The sequence below is a fragment of the Lethenteron reissneri genome, chromosome 49 (genome assembly GCF_015708825.2).
Source record: "Lethenteron reissneri isolate LAM-NWPU_2019-01 chromosome 49, ASM1570882v1, whole genome shotgun sequence".
In the NCBI taxonomy this organism is placed as follows: domain Eukaryota; kingdom Metazoa; phylum Chordata; class Hyperoartia; order Petromyzontiformes; family Petromyzontidae; genus Lethenteron; species Lethenteron reissneri.
The window spans coordinates 2097308-2121272 of NC_083827.1; the positions used below are offsets into that span (position 1 = coordinate 2097308).

The window sequence follows — 23965 nt, forward strand, 5'->3', positions numbered from 1 at the left end:
GTTTGAGGAGCGACAGGGTGAAATCCCCCTGTCGCTGTTGGAAGTCCACCAACGTCCCGTGTCCCTGAAGGATCAGTCTTGGGCGTGTCCCGCGGATGTGTCTGCAGCGGGGTCGGAAGGGCTGCAGGGCTCGAAGGACCCGCAGATCTGGCAGGCACCCTCCGAGCAGGGCGCCTCGTCCCCTCCGGTGTCAAGGCCGGCCTGCCTGGAACAGGTACGACAGGCGCTCTAGCAAGATCAATGGACGCAGGCGGGGGAGAGTCGGCAGCAACAGACCCCGGCAAGGCAACATTGGGAGATGAAGCATCATGTAGGGGAGCAACATACGGTTTCAAGCTTGACGTGTGAACAAACCAGCGGCGAGAACCAATTTGAACACGCGCCGACTGAGGGTTAGGAACCTCAATGAGGCGGACGGGCCCTTGCCAAGGTTTGTGAAATTTGGGAGAGGTACCCGGCCGCACCTGCGGGCAATGGAGCCAGGCCAGGTCCCCAACCTTCCAGGGGCACTCCCCCTTGGAACGCCGTGCATACCTCTCATTCCGGGCCTGAGCTTTGGCCGTAGCCACACGGGCACTCTCCCGCGCCTCCGAGACCCGGCGAACAGTGTCCCGAATGTAGTCAGGAAGCGGTTTACAAGGTCCCCTTACACCGGTTCCCATCTGCACATCCATTGGCGGCACGTTTTCCCGACCATACATAAGGTAAAACGGCGAATAACCCGTAGCCGCATGAGGAGTCATCCTGTACGCCGAAAGCACCCCCGGGATGTGCAGGTCCCAATCCGATTGTTGCTCACTCACCGTGTGGCACAGCATGGCAGACAATGTCCGGTTTAGCCGTTCAACCATACCATCCGTTTGCGGATGGTATGGGGATGTCCGGACCTTCTTAGTCCCTAGGCCCGCGCATACTTCCGCCAATAATTTAGAAGAAAAATTTCGGCCCTGATCCGTAAGGAGTCTCTCCGGCGCACCCTTGTCCATGACATATCCGAACAAAAAGGCGTCGGTAATGGCCGCGGCCGATTGGTCGGGCAACGGCCAGGCCATCGGCCAACGGGAGAGGTACTCAACCCCGACCAGCAAATATTTATTACCCCTCGCCGAAGGTGAAAAAGGTCCCAAAATGTCCAGTGCCACCAATTCATTGACCCGAGACACCTGAATTGACTGTAAGGGTGGCACATAAGGATGTTTAGGTGGCTTACGCCGGGCACAGTCAGGGCACGCGCGGACGTGCCCCACGACATCCGTCGCCATGCCGTGCCAAAAATAATGACGTTGCAACGTCAACAAGGTCTTCTGCACACCCAGATGTAATAGCGTGTCACAATGGAGAGTTCTAATCAACTCGTATCGTAGGGACGCAGGCACTACTAGACGCCAGTGTTCCCGGAGACTTTCCCTCCACATAAGCAGACCATCTCGGACCGCGGCTTCCGGCGCACCCTCCGTAACCGGACCCCCAATCTCCACTTTGGATCGCTTCCGCAAGGACACTAACGACTCATCCATCATTTGCTCCCTTATCCAAACAGACCGTGGCAGATTCAAAACCCCATCAGTCGGCCCCGGTTCCACAGGAGCATCCGACTTCTCCACAGCCAATACCACCGGCTGAGGGGGGGGTAGGCTGGGCGCACATCTCTGCGTCCCCGACGCACATTTGCAAGGGGAGCGCTGCGACAATCTAGAAAGTGCGTCTGCGTTCGCATGGCGCACCCCTTTACGATGGTGAATTTGAAATGAAAATTCTTGTAGCGTGTCCAACCAACGCGACAGCTGGCCGGAAGGTTGATCCATTTTAAGGGCATATTGCAAGGCCGCATGATCCGTACGTACGATAAAGGAACGGCCGTACAGGTACGGTCGAAACTGACGTAGGAAAAAAACAACGGCTAGGAGTTCCCTGCGAGTGACACAGTAGCGGGTTTCCGCGGGCGACAAGACCCGGCTACCATACGCAACGACGCACTCTACGCCCCCTTTAGACTGAGACAACACCGCGCCAATACCTGTGTCGCTCGCATCCGTATCAAGAATGAACGGTTGATTGAAATCCGGATAATCCAATGTTGGGGCGGTAGCCAACAGATTACGCAGACTCTGAAAGGCCGCCTCTTCTGGCGGTCCCCACGCAAACTTACGTCCCTTACCCGTAAGGAGGTGCAAGGGCCTCGCGATGGTCGCAAAATTCGGTACAAATCTTCGATAATACGAGGCAAATCCCAGAAAGCGACGTACATCCCCCACGGTGGCCGGAGTTGGCCAATCTCGGACGCACGCCGTTTTTTCCGGGTCCGTAGACACCCCCTCAGCACTCACGATGTGCCCCAAATAACGGACGGACCGTTGCAGTAGGTGACATTTCTTTGGTTTAAATTTCAAGTTCGCGGAGCGCATCCTCGCGAACACCGTCTCCAGCCGCCTTAAATGTTCATCAAATGTGCGGCTGAAGACGATAATATCGTCCAAATATATGAGACATGTCTCCCACTGCAACCCCGTCAAAACGAGCTCCATGAGCCTTTGAAATGTGGCAGGGGCCGCATTCAGCCCCATCGGAAGGCAGTTAAATTGAAACAACCCCTGCGGCGTACGGAATGCGGTCTTCTCCCGTGAGGGCTCGTCAAGGGGAAGCTGCCAAAATCCCGAAGAGAGGTCCAGTGTAGAGAAAAACTTAGCCCCCGACAATGCGTCGAGGGAGTCGTCCATATGCGGCAGGGGATACGCATCTGCCACCGATATCTTATTCAATTTTCGAAAGTCAACACAGAATCGCAATTTGCCATCCTTTTTCTTAACCAAAACCACAGGCGCGCCCCATGGGCTGTTTGACGGCGATATAATATCCGCAGCCAACATATCCTCCACTGCCCCCCGAACGTGTTCTCGCTCGGCGGGACTCATTCGGTGCGAATTCAACCGAATAGGGGCAGCGTCGCCTGTATCAATGTGATGGTGAAGCAACGAGGTGCGTCCCAAATCCAAATCATTGGAGCTGAACACATCGGAATACGTCAATAACAATTTGTGAAGCGCACCCCGTTGATCCACAGACAGGGAAGAATTTCCGTCACATAAGCTAGCAATCCAGCGGTCATCCGAAGCCACAGGCTCGGAAACACCAGCAACCACTCCCTGGCTATGCGAACAATCGTGAGCCGTAAATGCCATGGTGGCATGTGCCACAACCGTGCCGGCCGGGACGCAAACATTTTCAGTACCCGCATTGAGCACCTGCAAAAACGGTAATTGATCTGGCCGGACGATGGTCTGCGCTCCGACCAGCGCCAACCCGGCCGTTATCGAGGCTGAAGGTGACAACAAGATCCCAACCGCTCCCAGCCGACCAGGCAAGGGCTTCCGATACCGCAGGGGAATAAGCATCTGTGAACCAGGTGGAATGTCAACAGATGCCACGGATAGCGCCTGCACTTGTACGGCCGAAACAGGTCGCCCCCAGGGCGACGGCAGAAACGAAATTTGACGGCCACCCGGCAGTTCAATACAATTCTCATTAATTTTGATCAAAATAGGCATCTTAGCCAGAAAATCAGTGCCCAATAAACAAGGAACTGCCAAGGATCTTGAAATCAACACAACGCCCGAGGCCGACACATCCCCAATAGATATTTTAGCGTCCACCTGGCCCACGATGCCCATACTACCCCCGTTCGCAGCGACGCACGACCCGTAAACCGGACGCACGGCCCCGGGTGGAATGCCTAACAGATGAAAAATGACATCCGAAATAATAGTCGCGGACGCCCCGGAATCGACCAAAATGCGCACGTCCACCCCTTGTATAGACCCCGGCACGGTGGACGAACCCGTAGCGGCCGCGACAACCCTCCGTGCCAATTTGCGCCACTGCGTCACAGAGCGACAAGGCCCCGTCGAAGGTCTCTCTTTAACAACAACACTATGACCGCACAACGAAGGTGATGGGTGAGGTGTAAAGCCTTGCCGGGTGTCTGGTGCGTGCCGACTTGCCTGTTTCGGTGGATCCTTGGGCGGCTTGGCCGGTGATGAGGCCTCCTGTTGTGGCGGACCCGGGATGCGGGCCCAGCAGTCCTTCGCGTAGTGGCCCCTCCGTCCGCAGCGGAAACAATCGGCGTCGTTGCGCCGAAGCGCAGGCCTTGCATCGCGCCGACCTCGTATCGGCGGTGCAGCACGAGAGGCCGGTCCACCGCGGCTTGACCATGGCCCCGAGGCGGCCGTCAGCTCCTGAGGGCCCCCCCCATCCGGCACGTATACCGACTTCGTAGGGTCCCAACCCAGAGCGCCACCCTCTGCGACGGGCCCCCCTGTCCACGCCGCGACTTGTTTCCATCGTCGTAGGTTGAATTGTGCATCCAGACATTTCGCCGCCGCCCGGGAGGTGAGCTTCTCATGCCCGCACACCGGCATGGGAATCCCAAGATCCCGCGACAGCTCGAGCATCTTGCCCAAGATGAGAGGCTCGAGCAGGTCAGGTGTTGTATCTGGATACGCGGCCATAGCCAAATCAAGCACTGCACCCCTGTATGCCACAGGCGACTCCTCGGGCGCTCGTTGTCGTTGAGCGAATCGCCGATGCGCGTCGTCAGGTGGCTCGTAGGCGTCGGCCATTTCTTTAAAAACTCCGTATAATGTCCTCTTCTTCTCGGCCTTAATGGAGCGAAAAAAACGAACAGATTCGTCGTCCAGAAGAGTCGGCAACACTTCTAAGGCCTCAGCATCGGTCCATCTCGCAGAACGGACCGCCGCCAAAAATCTGCAGGCGAAAGCGCTCCAGTCGCCCCCAATGGCGAATTCTTTGACCGTGGTGAGATGGCGACTCCGACTTCGCTTTACTCCGCCCTCCGCCGATGGTTCCTCCGGAGGCAAATTCAAAATGGCGTCGAACCGCGGCGTGGTCAAGATGGCGGTTTCCCGCCGCGGAACGCGCAAGATGGCGGCCTCCTGCCGCGTGGTCAATGGCGCCGGGAGTGAAGATACCGTGGCGGCCTGTGGAGCACTCTCCGCTCTCTTTGTCGCCGTCCTTGGGGTGACGAGATGACACAATTGGCCCAGGGCGTCCTTGAGAGTCTCCAGTTGCTCCGCCACCTGCAGCCATCGCAGATCAGCGTCTGATGTTGTCGGCGGCCCTGACACTGTGGCTACATCTTCAACTCCCGTCCCCGCACTCGTTTCAGCAGGGCTCTCCTCTCCCACCCCGGCAGGATCCATGTTTGGAGGGAAGTCTTCGTCTTCGGACGAAGAAGCCGATGCTGGCGCTGGAACATTTTTCTTTCTCACTTGTTTCGACATGCCGTTGCACTTCCGACACCAATGTAATAAAGGACTCGACCACGAAGTCTGGCTTGGTGTCCTTTATTCAGTTCTTCCTCGTAACCCACACGGCTGTCCTTCTATAAGACTTCTATACCGACACTGATACTGCTGTTAACCCCGTCACGCCAACAGTTCCTCTGTTGGTCTCCTGTTGCTCTCGTAGCCTTGCTGGCTGTCACCCTCACGCAGCCCCCCACTGGCTGCTCTCCTGCAGTTTCTCCTCTCGTCGTTCTCTCAGCCTCTCTCTCCTCTCGTCGCTCTCGTAGCCTCTCCCTCACACACAGCCTCGCCGGCTGTGTTCACCGCAGCTCCTCGTCCGCCTTCTCTCCAGCAGCCCCACCGCTGTCTTCTCTCGCAGCTCCGCTGGCTGCTCCCTTAGCTGGCCACCGCTGGCCGCCCCTGCCACCCCTTCTGGCTTTGCCCACGTGGCCTTACTCTGGTCCAGTCCCACCCGTTCTGCCTTCCTCTTCCGGTCTCCTCCCTTAAGAACCTTAACCTTGCTCCCACGTCACCTAACTCCACCTCTCCGTGACGTCACATCCGGGAGGTCGCCCGCGCCCGCATTACACTTTTAAGCACTTGTTTTCATCTCCAAATGTTTACATAAACCATTTGATCACTGTACACATCGTGAGTTACAAAATTAGCAAGTTCCGTAAATTAACACACATTAATCCTAAGGTTTCGTTCATCCAGGGTAATATTTACGAAAGTTAACGTGCACCCTTATTACAGGGACATGGACACAGACAATTCATTTTGGAATTCAACCTTTGTTACAAACATGAATTAAATAAAAGCTGCGGACATGGAGATGCCGGGGATTGAACCCGGGGCCTCACACATGCGAAGCGTGCGCTCTACCACTGAGCTACATCCCCACCACACTGGCTCAGTCTGATCCCAGTAACGTGACCTCGTTGTGTAAGGGGGCTATCGGGGTCATGGCCGGAGTTGAAGAATCTACTTTGAAATCTCGCAGATCTTTTCCTTTTCCCGTTTGTTAGATAGCGGCACTTGGAAGCAAGCATTACCTGGGCTACTTCTGAGTACCTTGAAAGTGACATCTCATCCACATTAGGGGTCATCACAAAGAACACAGGGCTCGATGAATGTGGCCCAGTGGCCTAATGGATAAGGCACCAGCTTCTGGAGCTGGGGATTGTGGGTTCGAGTCCCATCTGGGTCTTTAGTGTTTTGGTAAAAATTCAACGATCATATTTCTTCTTCAAATCACAAGTTGACTTCCCATTCAATTACCTATGCATAATTTAGCTCTCCACTTATAAAACATTTTTCCCAAGTATCTAGATATCATTCCACTCGTTGAGTTATCCTTCTGCCATGAGGACTCCAGACTGATTTTCGTCTCACACACTCCGTTCGACCACCACTCGGCAGGTCACAACACTTTTCTATCACCTTATTCCACGCACTGCTCGAATTTAGAAGTCCATCATCCGATATCAAGTATAATAACCTTGCTAAGTTCCGTAAATATGTTAACTCTAATCGACGACAACTTGATTGTAGTGCTGTTCATTGCTGAACGGATGACATGTTGGGCTTCTGGATCTGTGCTCAGCAATGATAACGAATCAAAACAAGTTGGCGTTTGTCCAGGCCACGCATGTTCCTTCGAGTAAAATTGGCCACTGGCAAAATGTCACTTCGTGGAGATGCCGGGGATTGAACCCGGGGCCTCACACATGCAAAGCGTGCGCTCTACCACTGAGCTACATCCCCATTCCGGTTCTAACTCGGCGCAGTCCCACCTAGGTATGGGGTGAAACTTCGTCATCAGCTTCTTTCTCTCTTGTCACCCACTCACTCTCATGTTGGCCCTGGACCCTGTATCCATCGAGTCTGCACAGAGTCCAAGCAAAATGTGTTTCTTTTAAACTAAAAGAAATAACAAGAATACATGTGGATGGATACCATAATACTTTCCCAATTGATTTATTATTGTAAGTATTTAATTCGGAAATAAAAGTGTTGTGGATACTTTTAAGCACTTGTTTTCATCTCCAAATGTTTAAGTAAACCATTTGATCACTGTGTACATCAGCGGTCGGGAACCTATGGCTCGCGAGCCATATATGGCTCTTCTGGTCACGGCATATGGCTCCCAGACAATTTTGAGTTGAAAAAAAAAACACAAAATCAGTTTGGAACTGATTTTAAACTACTTGTGATATTGCTTAATAATACTGTGTCATTTTAAAGTAAACAGAAATTAGTTTTGATGATAAATTTCACGATTCACGGGGCCTCAACGCCTGCATGAAGCTCAACCTCACCACGTACGAACCAGACTACAAGGCCATCAGCAAAACCATGCAGCACCAGAAGTCGCATTAAAAGTGTAATAAATGGACTCGGACACTTCCTTCTGTCTTCGTGTCTTTTATTGGGTTCTCGTCTTCACCCACACGGCACTCTGTTATAACTCTGTATTTGTAGCCCCCGGCTATTCACTGCTATTATAGCTTCTCCTTCCCTCTGACTCTGCTTCATCTACTGTAACCTCCTCCCTGCAGACTCGCTGCTACCTCTATGCAGACTCCCGCTGCTACCTCTATGCAGACTCCCGCTGCTACCCCTATGTGCAGACCCTCTGGCTGCCACTGTATGCAGACCCGCTGCCCACTCTCTCTGTGCAGCCCCGCTGCTGACTGCAGCCTCCTCGCTGCCTCGGGTCGGTCACCGCTGGCCAACGGTGCCGATCCTCGCTGCCTCCGTGTTCGTGGCGATCTCGCCACACTCCGCTTCGCCCTTCGTGGCCTCTCTCTGTCCCTGGTTCCCCGTCACTCCCTATCCTCTTCCGGTTCCCCTCCTTCTATAGCTCAACCCCTCTCCCCCCACGTGACCTAACTCCTCCCCTCATGACGGCACCTCCGGAGGGCCGTTTACGCCCGCATTACATCACCCTCCCCCATAAAGAAAATCCAGCCGACCTCGGCTGAATTGCAACCTGAAAAGCAATGCGGGTGTAAAGGGCCAATACCTAAAAAGACACGAAGCATGCAAGAACAATATAACAATGAACACAACACAACACAATCTAACGAAACGTGAGGGATTTCGAGCGAGTACGGGCAGCCGGGCCGTCCCGGACGGTCGGCAGACCACCCGCCGAGCGGGAACGTGGAAGGGTTTTAGGGGCGACGGGCGCAAGTTCTTCCGTCGCCATTGGAGGCCCGCCACTGTCCCGCTCGCGTCCAGAGACATCCCGTACTCGCATCCGCGGAGGGATAGGAAGAGCTGCAGGTCCCGTGGGTTCTGCGGCTCCAGTCGACGTCCCACGAGCGGAACGTCCTCCTCCCTGCGCTGTCACGGCCGGCTTGTCTGTGCCGGAGGGTCTTTCTTTGGGGCGTCCGCTGTCGAGGCCTCCTGCTGGGGCGGCCCCGGAACCCGGGCCCAGCAGTCCCTGGCATAGTGGCCCCGACGGCCGCAGCGGAAGCAGTCGACGTCGGGGCGGCGCGCAGCGGGCACCCCGTCCCGACGCGGCCGCGCCGGCGGCGGAGCCCGCGGCCCTGGCCCGCTTCGAGCCGGCCACGGAGTAAAGGCGGCCGACAACTCCTTTGGGCCGGTCGCATCCGGCACGTACACGGCCTTTGTAGGGTCCCACCCTACGGCCCCCCCATCGACGACAGGACCGCCCGTCCACGCCGTGACTTGTTTCCAGCGGCGGAGATTGAACTGGGCGTCCAAACACTTGGCCGCAGCCCGGGACGTGAGTTTTTCGTGACCGCACGCCGGCATAGGAATGCCCAGATCCCGGGATAACTCCAACATCTTCCCCAAGATGAGAGGTTCCAGCAGGTCAGGCTCCGTCTCCGGGTAAGCGGCCATAGCGAGTTCCAACACGGCGCCCCTGTACGCTACAGGCGACTCCTCCGGTGCGCGTTGCCGCTGCACGAAGCGGCGATGGGCGTCATCCGGTGGCTCGTACGCGTCCGCCATTTCATCGAACACCCCACGCAGAGTTTTCTTCTTCGCAGCTTTTATAGAGCGAAAAAAACGAACGGACTCATCATCAAGAAGAGTCGGAAGCACCTCCAGTGCCTCAGCGTTCGTCCACCTTGCCGTACGTACCGCCGCCAAAAATCTACAGGCGAACGCACTCCAATCGCCCCCGATGGAGAACTCTTTGACGGTTGTAAGGTGACGACTGCGGCCCCTTGGCCTGCTTCCGTCCGTCGCTGACTCTTCCGGCGGTAAGTTCAGCAAGGCGTCGCAACGCGGTGTCGCCAAGATGGCGGACGATCCTCGCGGCGGCCCCAAAATGGCAGCTTCCCGCCTTCCGTGGTGCGCCACGCCCAAGATGGCGTCTTCATGCCGCGTGGCCGATGGCGGCGCCATCGAAGACAATCCGGGCTCCTGCCGATCACCACCGTCCCCCTCCAACGCCCCCCTTGGCGTGACAAGGTCACACAACTCAGTGATGACGGTTTTAAGAGTCGCCAGCTGCTCCGCCATTCGGGTCCATCGTAAATCTTCGTCCTTCAACGCAGACGGGGCGGACGCAGCGGCAACCTCCTCGACACCCGGGCCCTCACGGATCTCTCCCTCCGCCGAAGTGAAGCCGACCTCAGGAGGAAGATCGTCGTCGTCCGATGATGAAGCCGACGCCGGAGATGGGATATTCTTTTTCCTCAGTTGTTTCGCCATGCCGTTTCACTTCTGACTCCAGTGTAATAAATGGACTCGGACACTTCCTTCTGTCTTCGTGTCTTTTATTGGGTTCTCGTCTTCACCCACACGGCACTCTGTTATAACTCTGTATTTGTAGCCCCCGGCTATTCACTGCTATTATAGCTTCTCCTTCCCTCTGACTCTCTGCTTCATCTACTGTAACCTCCTCCCTGCAGACTCGCTGCTACCTCTATGCAGACTCCCGCTGCTACCTCTATGCAGACTCCCGCTGCTACCCCTATGTGCAGACCCTCTGGCTGCCACTGTATGCAGACCCGCTGCCCACTCTCTCTGTGCAGCCCCGCTGCTGACTGCAGCCTCCTCGCTGCCTCGGGTCGGTCACCGCTGGCCAACGGTGCCGATCCTCGCTGCCTCCGTGTTCGTGGCGATCTCGCCACACTCCGCTTCGCCCTTCGTGGCCTCTCTCTGTCCCTGGTTCCCCGTCACTCCCTATCCTCTTCCGGTTCCCCTCCTTCTATAGCTCAACCCCTCTCCCCCCACGTGACCTAACTCCTCCCCTCATGACGGCACCTCCGGAGGGCCGTTTACGCCCGCATTACAAAAGTAAGACATATTTAATTTATTATACGTTAAAAATACTATTTGGCTCTCAATGCAATATATTTAGAAATATTTGGCTTTTATGGCTCTCCCAGTCAAAAAGGTTCCCGACCCCTGGTGTACATCGTGAGTTATAAAAATAGTAAGTTCGGTAAATTAACACACATTAATACTAAGGTTTCGTTCATCTAGGGTAATATTTACTAAAGTTCACGTGCACCCTTAGTACAGGGACATGGACACAGACAATTCATTTTGAAATTCAACCTTTGTTGGAAACATGAATTAAATAAAAGCTGCGGACATGGAGATGCCAGGGATTGAACCCGGGGCCTCATACATGCTAAGCGTGCACTCTACCACTGAGCTACATCCCCACCACACTGGTTAAGTCTGATCCCAGTAACGTGACCTCGTTGTGGAAGGGGGCTATCGGGGTCATGGTCTGAGTTGAAGAATCTACTCGTAAATCTCGCAGATCTGTTCCTTTTCCAGTTTGTTAGATAGTGGCACTTGGAAGCAAGCATTACCTGGGCTACTTCCGAGTACCTTGAAAGTGACATCTCATCCACATTAGGAGTCATCACAAAGAACACAGGACGCGATGAATGTGGCCCAGTGGGCTAATGGATTAGGCACCAACTTCCGGAGGCTGGGGATTGTGGGTTCGAATCCCCTCTGAGTTTTTGTGCTTTGATAAAAATTAAACGATCATTTGAATTTTTCAAATCACAAGTTGAATTCCCATTCAATTACCTAGGCAAAATTTACCTCTACTCTTAACACATTCCTGCGGAGGGAGCTGGTAGGAACGTTGGGTTGCTCGGTCAATGGGCAAGGTCAACGGTGGTGTGGTGTATTCTTCAAATCTGGCCCACTGTGAGGGCGGGCACAAGCCGGCATGAGTAAATTCAACGTTGAGTTTTATAAGGGCACCACGGGGTGACCAGCCCCTTCCCTCCCCACCCAGCCACTCCCTGCACGACGGACGGACACAATAATCTCCTGTGGGCTGGTGTTCCTACCAGTATAATGTTGTGATTTAAAATCTCACGTCAGCGGTGAAATTAGTTATTTTTTTTCCTCCGAGGTCGATCAAAGGGGAACCACTTTGTGGGAAGTAAAAATGTATTGTTTTATGAGTAAACTCGCCTCCGCTATCGGAATGGGGGTAATTTCGAGCACTGGCTCAGAAGTAAACAAATGAGCAACACCACGTGCTCACCTGGGTGGGAATCCGTTCTGCTTAGATGAGTGGGAAATCATTTAAAATGAGCCTTTTGCCCGTCCAAGGACGGGTGTATTGCAGTAAACCTGAAACTTGCAAGCAAAAAGCAGACCGCGACGTGATATTCATTGCATCAATGCGTGTGCAATTTGTGAGGGTGCGGTGACACAGACCTACTTCATTTTAAGGTTATAATCCCTTGTTCATCGTGACGTCCTTTTTACTTTGATGTCTCAACAGCGTGACGGAGATCGCGTGACGTGAGGGTTCTGCCTTTGTAGTGAGGGTTGGAAGTTGACGCCGAGGAGGGGGGAGGAGGCACCTCGGCCCCCCATGTGGAGTGACGTCACCCGCTAATTATTATTAATGGAGGGGGTGTCCATTTGGAGAACGTCACCTGTTTATGATTATTAATGAGGGGGGCTGTTTGATGTGGAGTGACGTCAGCCACGCATGATTATTAATGAGGGGGGGTCCATGTGGAGGACGTCACCTGTTCATGATTATTGAGATGGGGCTGGTCGACGTGGAGTGACGTCACGCGCGGGACACAGACATTATTGGCTTATTATAGTAGTAAATTATAGTAGTAAATAGCGTTGATGACTCAAGCAATCCTGGATATCTGTGAAAAAGAGCTTTATAGCTCATCGGATTCCACCATTATAAAACACATTCCTGCGGAGGGAGCTGATAGGAACGTTGGGTTGCTCGGTAAATGGCCAGGTTCAACGGCGGCGTGGTGTATTCCGCAAATATGGCCGACTGTGAGGGCGGGTACAAGCCGGCGTGAGTAGGTTAAACGTTGAGTTTCATAAGGGCACCACGGGGTGACTAGCCCCTCCCCACCCAGCCCCACCCCCCACCCAGCCCCACCCTCTTCAACCAGCCCCTCCCCACTCTCCCCACCTAGCCCCTCCCCACCCTCCCCTCTCCACCCAGCCCAACCCCTCCCATTTTTGGATGCACGACGGACGGACGGACACAATAATCCCCTGTGGGCTGGTGGAACCAGGTGGTTCCTACCAGTATTATATCAGGATACTTGGGAAATTTTACTGGTAGGAGCCTCCTGGTTACACCATCTCACAGGGGATTATTGCGTCCGTCGTGCAGGGAGGGGCTGGGTGGGGAGGGAGGGGCTGGGTGGGGAGGGTGGGGAGGGGCTGGGTGGGGAGGGTGGGGCTGGGTGGGGAGGGTGGGGTTGGGTGGGGAGGGAGGAGCTGGGTGGGGAGGGTGGGGCTGGGTGGGGAGGGGCTGGGTGGGGAGGGTGGGGAGGAGCTGAGTGGGGAGGGTGAGGCTGGGTGGGGGGTGGGAGGGGTGGGGCTGGGCGGGGAGGGGTTGGTCACCCCGTGGTGCCCTTATAAAACTCAACGTTTAACCTACTCACGCCGGCTTGTGCCGCCCTCACAGTCGGCCATATTTGCGGAATACACCACGCCGCCGTTGACCCTGGCCATTGACCGAGCAACCCAACGTTCCTACCAGCTCCCTCCGCAGGAATGTGTTTGCCAGCTGCTTGCTTGAGCAACTGCCATTACATACGTAGGAGTGATGTGTAAGGGTGTTGTCACTCATCGTTAAACAGCCTGTAGTTCCACTTACAGTCAATAGAGTGCAGAGGCGTTACCTCGCTAGGGCACATGCCATGGGCCAGAGAGGCCAACGGTGGATTCCAGTAAAACAGATCCTGGGAGACATTCCCCGGGCCCCCGGGTGGGGGGGAACCGGGGGAATGATGTCACCTAAGAGTGTTCCAGAAGGAATGCGTGGCCAGGGCGGGGCCACCCACGAACCCCTGAAGACTGAAGCCTGGGCTGGAGAATAGAACCCTGAACTCCAAGCTCTACAGTCCATCTCAGGGCTGGAGCTCAGTGAGGCCAGTGGTCAGGACCCCGGACCAGGAGGTCAGGGTCAGTTAGCCTCCTCTAGGTCCCAGCCGGAGGACGATAGGGAACGGGTTACCAGTGTAGGACCGATATACCCTTCATGCTAGGGACCCTGTAGTAAAAGACAAACACATTCCTGCGGAGGGAGCTGGTAGGAACGTTGGGTTACTCGGTCAATGGCCAGGGTCAACGACGGCGTGGTGTATTCCCCAAATATGGCCGACTGTGAGGGCGGGCACAAGCCGGCGTGAGTAGGTTAAACATTGAGTTTTATAAGGGCACCACGGGGTGACCAGCCCCTCCCCACTCAGCCCCACCCCTCCCACCCCCCACCCAGCCCCACCTTCCCATCCCAGCCCCACCCTCCCCTCCCCACCCAGCCCCACCCTCCCCTCCCCACCCAGCCCCACCCTCCCCACCCAGCCCCTCCCTGCACGACGGATGGACACAATAATCCCCTGTGGGCTGGTGTAACCAGGAGGTTCCTACCAGTTTTAATATTCTGATTTCAATCAAATGTAAAGCTCATCCCGAAAATTCTAGCCGTTCTCCACCATCTGCCAGACATGACTCAACCCTGCTCTAAACCTTGGTCATTGACAAAGGAGAATAATTCAAGATGTACGTAAATCAAACAAATGTCACAATATCTATAATTAGCCTTACTCGAATACTGTTACATTTTTACCTGAAACAATTAAGTTGCCTTACAATCCATTATATATATATTTTATAAATAATCGAGCATTGTCCATTAAAATCGTAATATTACTGGTAGGAACCTCCTGGTTACATAATATTAATATAAAACAATACATTTTTTTGTATATTAATATAATTTTATTATTTCCCTTCTACGTGACTTTACCTAAAGAACCAAGAATATGCCTCATTGAAGTTTATATTGAACGGCATGACATGCAGAGTGTATTCAAGACTTGCTGTGATGCTCAATGTTTTCGAAAGAAGGCCAGTCGGCTGAAATCTCGACATCTTCTTTACCCGTTTTATAATATTGGAGAAGGTAACTCAAATGTTTTAGAAACAGTTTATTTCAAAAAACAATGCAATTCAGGAACATGCACAACAGCATTGGCATTCAACAAATAAACGAACAGTATTTTGAACGCCTGTCACACAAGCAGTTTGTGCACCCAGCTTTTCGTGTCTATCGCCGCAGTGGTGCTCACACCTCATTTGCGTTGAAGACCCCTTAAATGCAGACTTGGCACTTAGTGGATGCCAGCAGACCCCATAATAGTGAGCAGTGTGGTTTAGTTCTAACTGCACAAGTGAAGTGCCTTTACGGCACGCAGCTGCTTGAAGTTAGGCCAGCGGAGGAGCATCAGGCAGGCAGGGGATACGATCTTGTTAACCCTCTGGGTCTTGCACATACCTCCTGAGTGATGACCGTGGCTGTCTACAGGTTCAAAAAGTTGGTAGTAGCACCTTGCTTAATGGATGCAACCATCAAGCATTTGTGAGCACTGGCATATGTGCTGGTTTAATTGCAAATTGGGTTACATTTGGAATACACAAATGGAAATATAACTTGAGGTAACCACATTTGTAATTGGCATTATTTGCATCTCAAAACCTGATATGCAGCACTGTAAGATTTACCATCATACCTCGACTCCCTGGTTATTACATTTTGAGGTTAAATGCTTTCCCATGGCCAACAACGTAGGTACCACAAGCACACCATATGATCTCCCCAAATAGTTTCCTTGTGAAATGTTAACAGTTTAAAATAAAAGAATATCCTATTGATGTAGGCCAATATTTTACCATTGTAACACTTTCTCTAAAAATTTATTGAATATCAATCCTACACAAGTGTATGATGGCTTATCACCAATGACAGGTGTCAAGCTTAAGAGGCATAAGCACGCACACAGACTGTGTGCATGCATGTGTACATGGAGACACATGCATGGCCACACCCACACACACTCAAGTGCATACGGTTGTTGTGACAGCCACAACCTGTCAGTATTAGCAACAGATGACCGATCCACTCAAATTACTATCACCAGGTTGCTTAGCTTGATCAGGCGCCATACATAAGCATGGGCAAGTGCACCCCAAGAGTCCCGCGCCATCAGTATTCATCCTCTTCATCGGAGTCCATAACTTTCCTTCTGTTAAACTGCGGTGGAGAGGATTGGGGGCGGATGTCATAAAATGTAAACAGTATTCCCTCGTTATTTTCAAGGGATACGTTCCGGAGATGCTCATGAATAGCAAATTTCGCAGATAACATTAGCCCACAAAAAATGTATTATCTGAAGTAAATATGTAAATAAGCTCTCTCTCATTACGATATTTCATCACTTTCTCGCATAATATTCTCTTGCATTTGTGTAGAGTTGCAGATGCGATTCACGGAATGCCAAAATCACGAATATCAAATTCGTGAATAATGACTTCAGTTACACGTGCTGTATCATTTCACAACAAACTGTCTTTGTAAAAAATATAATAAACATACGAGGGGGCTTTTGTGGGAAAATAAAAACCAAATCAGATGATGAATCTTTGCAGGAGCATTTTTGTTCTGTAAATTTTGTTTAAACAAGACAACAATGGATTTAATTTGCTCAACTGAGTCATTAGGAGAGTTAAGCTATCTTAAACCATTGTCACCATATGAAGATGATGTTAGTCGGGGCAATTGCAGTTGACATTGTTGTGGTGCAAGATTGAATTGCTGCAGTGCATAACGAATGCTAAGAAAGAGTCCTTGCGCTTCTTCGACATCGCTATTAATTTTGAATAAATAAAAAAATCAACATGGTAATTACTACAAACTTTTGTAGATTGAATAAGAATATCTATTTATCTGGAGGAAAGCAATGAGCTATACAGCTTTTTTTCACAGATGTCCACAGATGTCCAGTATTGGCCTTGCATATCCTTATTTATCGAAATAAATAACCAAACAATACACCGCCTTCCTCTATCCCTCCACATGACAAATACGTTTAACATGCATGCGGAAGGTTAGCACACGACAATTGGCAATGGCAGAGGTAAGGCAATGAGCTTGAAAATGAACAAGGGCCATTTCCTGAAACGTCACCTGGTATAAATGTCTTTTCCTTTTAAGGCCATAGTGTTACTAATGCAAGTGATGAGTTTTTATTACCTTGACAGTCATCTTCTTTTCTGTCTGCTGGCTCACTTTTTCTAGGATCTCGATGAGGCCTTTATCATCCACCTGAAAACACAGCGGACATTGACGCCACTCCACAACGTTTCGATCGCAACACAAGCAATCATCATCAGGTGGGAAAACCACAGCGAGAAAATGTTTTGCTATTTCATAATTTATTTTATTTTATACCTACGTGACTTTACCGAAAGAACCAAAGAGTATGGATCCCTGCAGTCACGAAAACTTCAAACCTATAGTCACTGTTAATAGTGCTCACACCTCCCGTTAAGGGAGCCCTGCACAGGTATGAGGACGCAGTAGCACTGTACCTTTCCAGGGAGCTGGCCATATCTCGCCAGCTGAATGAGGTAATTCTCCACCGACTTGGCTTTGTCTGGCTTCACCAGGGCCAGGTTACTCACTGTGGGCAGTGCAGACAGACAGACAGCACCACTTGAATATCACAGCAGTAAAGCTGCAATACGTTTGGTAAGAGAACACATTATCTTGTTGGTTTGTAACCACACTTTACCTAGGTTGCAAGTTACAATTGCACAAGTCACTAAATATTCAGTACATCCGGTATTCTCGCTATAGAGCACAAGGCTAACATTAAAGCACTGCATTTCACAGGCTCTTAGTCGTTTTACAGTAGGGGGCAATGTTGTTACGTGTAATCTCAATTGAGCAATCTCAATTGAGTAATCGATGGCTCATAAAATACGTCAAATTTTGACAATGACGGCAGCAGGCAATGGCCTACTCGTTTAAAATTATGTCATATGATCTTTAACGTCCACTGTGAGACAGGCGGCGCATATTTTAATGTTACTACACCCGCAGTAATAACCAGGGCATCCTCGTGAATTCAAACCGCAAACTGCTGCAACCAAGCAGTGAGCACGGTACCAATGGGCCACGTCACCACCTTAACTGATAAAAGCCCCTACTGCAGATTCCTCTCAGTAGGGAGCCGGTCGGTATGTAAGAGCTAACACGTTATCATCGTTTTGGGATGACTGCAGCATTACCTGTGCCAAGAGCTATTTGATATCAAAGCAACTAAAATGATACAACAAATGGCACTTAAGGTTATAGGTGTACGCATGTGGGCAAATACGACCACCCAGTGGTGCAAGGGAAGAGAAGACTTACGCCGGGCACGAGCAGACTGGTCCAGCACCTGGGCCAGAATGCTGTTTCGCATTTCAGTGTCCCTGCGACCGTCAAGACACAGCAACACCACCACCATCGACAATGTGCAATCAAAATAATGCTCAGCAATACAGTGGGCCATGTTCCAACAATAACCAATGCAGCCACCTTATCACTGCCTGCATCATCACTGTAGTTATTATTGTCATTGCCATCACTATAGGCAATCATTTTACGAAACTGAGTACAGCATTACTTTGGAGGTAATACCCGTAAAAAAAAGTTCGCAAGTGTCATTAAAATAGCCATTAATGCTGTATAACCCCACCTCAATGCTCATTAATTATACAAAGTATTTGTGAATCTTCAGACTAGAGACACTGCAGACCTTCTGCTCTCCACATATAATGGGATTGATGGATTAGACAATCCTGAATAAGTAAGAGCTTTACCATATTATGTTTTCACTCTGGAAATTTGTTGCAATTGTCAAGTCCACATGCCACCCTTTCAGAACACTCAGCCAATGATCCAGTAATGCCCCACACTGCGATATAACGCAAAGACAGGCACCATGAATAACTATTAGCCAGATATGATCTAAACTGAAGTTAATTTTATAAAATGTATTTATTAAAGTCCTTCACCATTAACAGCCCCATTTGTGTCATAGGGACAATATTCCCAAATGAGTTGCAGATAATAATACAATTTGACGACACTGGCATACAATGGCCAACTCCTACACATGAAGATTAGGGTCCTCAATATCCACCTTCCACCTGATGGGACCCACTGTCCGTTATCCTCACAAATTACCAGTCCCTGCGGGAGAAGCGTTGCTGCCTCGTGTGTAAACTGAACGTAAGCTTGATAATTGGTTCTTTACCCTTCTATCTGGCAACAAAACTGACACCTTTTTGCAAGGAGTCATGTTTGCATAGACCGCAATACCTGCAGTCATAAATACAAACAAAAGACATAACTCTGATAATGTGCACTGTCCTTGAAGTTGATTGGTCCACACCCGAGACAGCTTTCCTTCGAGCCTAGTCTCATATGGGTTGGACCAGATGACGCCAAAAGGCGCACAACTCAAGGACAATGCACCATCAGAGTATGAGAGCTCGGGGCAAGCATCTACACTATGGGGACCTCATTTGCCAGTAAAAATATGATAATTGGTTCTTTACCCTTCTATCTGGCAACAAAACTGACACCTTTTTGCAAGGAGTCATGTTTGCATAGACCGCAATACCTGCAGTCATAAATACAAACAAAAGACATAACTCTGATAATATGCACTGTCCTTGAAGTTGATTGGTCCACACCCGAGACAGCTTTCCTTCGAGCCTAGTCTCATATGGGTTGGACCAGATGACGCCAAAAGGCGCACAACTCAAGGACAATGCACCATCAGAGTATGAGAGCTCGGGGCAAGCATCTACACTATGGGGACCTCATTTGCCAGTAAAAATATGATAATTGGTTCTTTACCCTTCTATCTGGCAACAAAACTGACACCTTTTTGCAAGGAGTCATGTTTGCATAGACCGCAATACCTGCAGTCATAAATACAAACAAAAGACATAACTCTGATAATGTGCACTGTCCTTGAAGTTGATTGGTCCACACCCGAGACAGCTTTCCTTCGAGCCTAGTCTCATATGGGTTGGACCAGATGACGCCAAAAGGCGCACAACTCAAGGACAATGCACCATCAGAGTATGAGAGCTCGGGGCAAGCATCTACACTATGGGGACCTCATTTGCCAGTAAAAATATGATAATTGGTTCTTTACCCTTCTATCTGGCAACAAAACTGACACCTTTTTGCAAGGAGTCATGTTTGCATAGACCGCAATACCTGCAGTCATAAATACAAACAAAAGACATAACTCTGATAATGTGCACTGTCCTTGAAGTTGATTGGTCCACACCCGAGACAGCTTTACTTCGAGCCTAGTCTCATATGGGTTGGACCAGATGACGCCAAAAGGCGCACAACTCAAGGACAATGCACCATCAGAGTATGAGAGCTCGGGGCAAGCATCTACAGGTCCCCATAGTGTAGATGCTTGCCCCGAGCTCTCATACTCTGATGGTGCATTGTTCTTGAGTTGTGCGCCTTTTGGCGTCATCTGGTCCAACCCATATGAGACTAGGCTCGAAGGAAAGCTGTCTCGGGTGTGGACCAATCAACTTCAAGGACAGTGCACATTATCATAGTTATGTCTTTTGTTTGTATTTATGACTGCAGGTATTGCGGTCTATGCAAACATGACTCCTTGCAAAAAGGTGTCAATTTTGTTGCCAGATAGAAGGGTAAAGAACCAATTATCATATTTTTACTGGCAAATGAGGTCCCCATAGTGTAGATGCTTGCCCCGAGCTCTCATACTCTGATGGTGCATTGTCCTTGAGTTGTGCACCTTTTGGCGTCATCTGGTCCAACCCATATGAGACTAGGCTCGAAGGAAAGCTGTCTCGGGTGTGGACCAATCAACTTCAAGGACAGTGCACATTATCAGAGTTATGTCTTTTGTTTGTATTTATGACTGCAGGTATTGCGGTCTATGCAAACATGACTCCTTGCAAAAAGGTGTCAGTTTTGTTGCCAGATAGAAGGGTAAAGAACCAATTATCATATTTTTACTGGCAAATGAGGTCCCCATAGTGTAGATGCTTGCCCCGAGCTCTCATACTCTGATGGTGCATTGTCCTTGAGTTGTGCGCCTTTTGGCGTCATCTGGTCCAACCCATATGAGACTAGGCTCGAAGGAAAGCTGTCTCGGGTGTGGACCAATCAACTTCAAGAACAGTGCACATTATCAGAGTTATGTCTTTTGTTTGTATTTATGACTGCAGGTATTGCGGTCTATGCAAACATGACTCCTTGCAAAAAGGTGTCAGTTTTGTTGCCAGATAGAAGGGTAAAGAACCAATTATCATATTTTTACTGGCAAATGAGGTCCCCATAGTGAACGTAAGGTTCTCATGCCCGAGCACTGGGCTACCGAGTCACGCAGCGAGATGAGACTTGAGAATCCATCATGCGCAGGCAACGCGCACGATGGGCAGAGTGCGGCATGTGCAAACACACACTCACCTCTGGGCTGCCTCCCGCTGGGCTTCCTGGTCCGTGCCACCCGCCTACCGGACGAACACAAACAGGAGCTCCCCGTCAGCCTCCAATTACCCCACATTAAAGCTGTATAAAAACATCACCAGTGAACACCATCTGCACTACAGCTTTAATAAAGTAGTGATTATTCGGCGAATTAATATACATTAATGCCAGTAAATTTATTTATGATTCATCAGATGACAAGAATTGTAGATATTCTGTTCCCCGCATGCTAGATGCATTTAAGATTCAATTGGAATAAATTCAATGGAAATACCCAATAATTAAAGAGCCCAATTAAGGCAAACCGAGTAAGAGGAGAGATATCCCAGTACGGCTTCCTTGTGGAAGTGGCTTCCTGCTTGGAAGAGTTGGAATTGGGAAACCCTACCTCCTGAGTGCTTAATCATTGCTGAAAAAATGCCTGTGCTGCATTACTGGCATGGCCAGGTTTCACAGAACACGAGTCATTCTTCACGGAACACGATTAAGTACTGCGCTTCTCCTTACTTCATGCTCATTTACCCTTGGCGGACTTAAAACTTATAGCAATTGAGAAAAAGCAAAATGACCAAGTTTGACAGCGCAAATTTAAATCCAGCGACTTTGAGATTACATTGACGGCTCACGTGGTGAGCTGCCAATGAACATCCCATTTCAGTTGCCACACCAAACGAGTGGGCTGACAGCATGCAAGGAAGCACAATTCTTCAAATAGCCAATGTTTGACATTGCAAATTAATATTTTTTCGTAATTCAAAATCAAGCTGTTAAAATTCACACTGGCATGCGACGTACGCGAGGGCCACCATAATCACCCCACGCCACCTGCTGCACGCACGCACGCACACGCACGCACGACCACGTGAATGCTCTTGCACACATACTGCCATGAAGGTGCATATCACAAACTACACGCGCAAATACTACAGCTGATATTTACTGCCGAGTGGCGTTCACACAGCATCCGTGCCAGGCTCGGTGCTCTGTGAGACCGGTTGAGGGGCCAAAATTTGCTGACAGGTGATGGAGCAGAGCCGGTAGAAGACGATAATATAACACGATTTAAAAACAAATGTAAGTTTACGAGTGGCATAAAATGTCAACACATTAGCTGGAGTAAACCTGCGAAGCAGATACAACTTATAATGCTACCACCTCACTACGTGTGAATACATGTTATATTAAATACAGTCGCCTCCAGCCCTAGTTAACTTACAGCTATTGTACTTCACAGAGGTTTCCAATGTTTATTGATCTGTGTCCACTGCTGCCAACCTCTGGGAATACATTTCACAAGTAGGAGATAATTTATTCATAATGTAACGATCACAAATTATGTAAACACAATGTTTACCGCAATACAATTATCTAGCTGAAAATTCAGTTTATTAAGAAATCATCTCTGTTAGAAGACTCAACGGCTATGTTTTCACTTATTTCCACAACATTTGAGGTTTTAAAAGTAGTTTGTATTGAATGATATTGAAACACTTCTAATATATTTAGAAGCGGAATTGACTTTGCCAAGTCACGCAAAAATGCACACTATAAAAATAACGTTCAGCCCTTTGTCAATTCACTGCTGGAGGAAGGGATATCCACGCCTTATAAATAGAAGTAATTTTTACATCACAATACTGGTCAGAGCGGGTTCGTGACGGGGTAGGTAGGGGCAGGGCTAGTTTAGTTTCAGTTTCATTTATTTGGTAGATATAACTCGTCACTAATGTCATGAGTGGCCAGGAAACAACTCAATTTTCCCGATTCCTTGAGCAGTGCTTAATACCACTGTGCCACTGCTTCTTACCCATACACATTATACGCACAATACACATGGCTGTATGCCGAATGTGTGAAAGAACGGCGATCTAATGTTGACATACACAGCCTGCTGGCATTCCTTTTACATTTCGCTGATGGATACGCCATATTTCCAGCCTGCATATACCGTATTTATTTTCTGGCCGTCGAAATAACACTTAAGCAAGACACAGTTTGACACGTACACACGCAACATAATACACAAATATGCAGTAGGGTACACACAAGATCAACCCACTGCTGAAGCTCACTACGGGACACGAATGCGCGCGCGCACGTGGTGGAGGAACTCTTCTTGCAGGGTAAGAGTTGGAGAATCAGGCGTGGCAATCTCCCTCGCCGGCTGCGGTGAAGGGGTTACAGATCCCCCCCTCTCTCCAGCAGGGGATGCAGGGTTGTCCACTGCTGTTATTGTTGTGCCGGTTGTCAGTGGTAGTGAATGAAGGGATGTGCTGGAGTGTAGCGGTTAGCACGCTTCGCTAAGAAACCGGCGACCCGAGTTCGATTACCGCTCACGGCCATCAACAAGTGACGATTATCTGAACCGGTCCTGAGCCTCCCCTAAGTCGACTCGGCCTTAAATGAGTACCTGGTGCGATGTGTACAAAAATGGCCACTGGGGAGACAAAGGCGGTCGGGCGTGGTGCTGGCCACCCACTCCCTCGTGTGCCGTGCCGGCACCTTCATAGGTACCCTCGCTAACAGCACTTGCCCCTACAGTCTAGTTAAGGCTATACGTGGGGATCTTTGTACTGTACATTATTACACTCAGTCAACCAATAACACCTGGGTCTGTCTCGTGACATTTCCACGTTTCACCTGGCCTCATGGTGCACCTAGCCTGGCACGAGTGCCGTGGTTACATCCCTACCACTTTAGCGGCGATGGGCGGTTGTATTTTATTGTGGTTATTTGTCAGTGGTGGTGTATGTATATTGACAGTTACGAGTCGAATAGCGGACGTGGGATAAGCCGGTGACTATTGTTATGAATGCGGGCGATT

The 23965-nt window shown here is 50.2% G+C and overlaps 1 protein-coding gene and 4 non-coding genes across 8 annotated transcripts in view; 1 reads left to right on the forward strand and 4 right to left on the reverse strand.

Moving 5' to 3' along the window:
• The window catches only part of PDCD5 (programmed cell death 5), a 483454-nt gene that overhangs the window by 459068 nt on the left and 421 nt on the right, over positions 1 to 23965 (reverse strand). Inside the window, exons 2-7 of one of the 4 annotated variants that reach the window (XR_009756650.1) lie at positions 21937 to 21969; positions 21121 to 21164; positions 18013 to 18074; positions 17187 to 17278; positions 16849 to 16920; positions 15725 to 15849 (exon numbers count right to left, since the gene is read on the reverse strand). Coding sequence is in view for 3 of the 4 variants with exons in the window: in XM_061572132.1 (XP_061428116.1) it covers positions 15802 to 15849; positions 16849 to 16920; positions 17187 to 17278; positions 18013 to 18074; positions 21121 to 21164; positions 21937 to 21969 (351 nt within the window). In the remaining variant the exon portion in view is untranslated. Of the gene's footprint in view, positions 1 to 14731; positions 15850 to 16848; positions 16921 to 17186; positions 17279 to 18012; positions 18075 to 21120; positions 21165 to 21936; positions 21970 to 23965 lie in introns of those variants that run through there. The other 3 variants (XM_061572133.1, XM_061572132.1, XM_061572135.1) reach the window with 3 other exon arrangements.
• Positions 6131 to 6202, reverse strand: TRNAA-CGC (transfer RNA alanine (anticodon CGC)). Its single transcript has one exon. It is a non-coding gene; the product is annotated as a tRNA-Ala (tRNA).
• TRNAQ-CUG (transfer RNA glutamine (anticodon CUG)) lies at positions 6438 to 6510 on the forward strand. Its single transcript has one exon. It is a non-coding gene; the product is annotated as a tRNA-Gln (tRNA).
• On the reverse strand, positions 6996 to 7067 carry TRNAA-UGC (transfer RNA alanine (anticodon UGC)). Its single transcript has one exon. It is a non-coding gene; the product is annotated as a tRNA-Ala (tRNA).
• On the reverse strand, positions 10886 to 10957 carry TRNAA-AGC (transfer RNA alanine (anticodon AGC)). Its single transcript has one exon. It is a non-coding gene; the product is annotated as a tRNA-Ala (tRNA).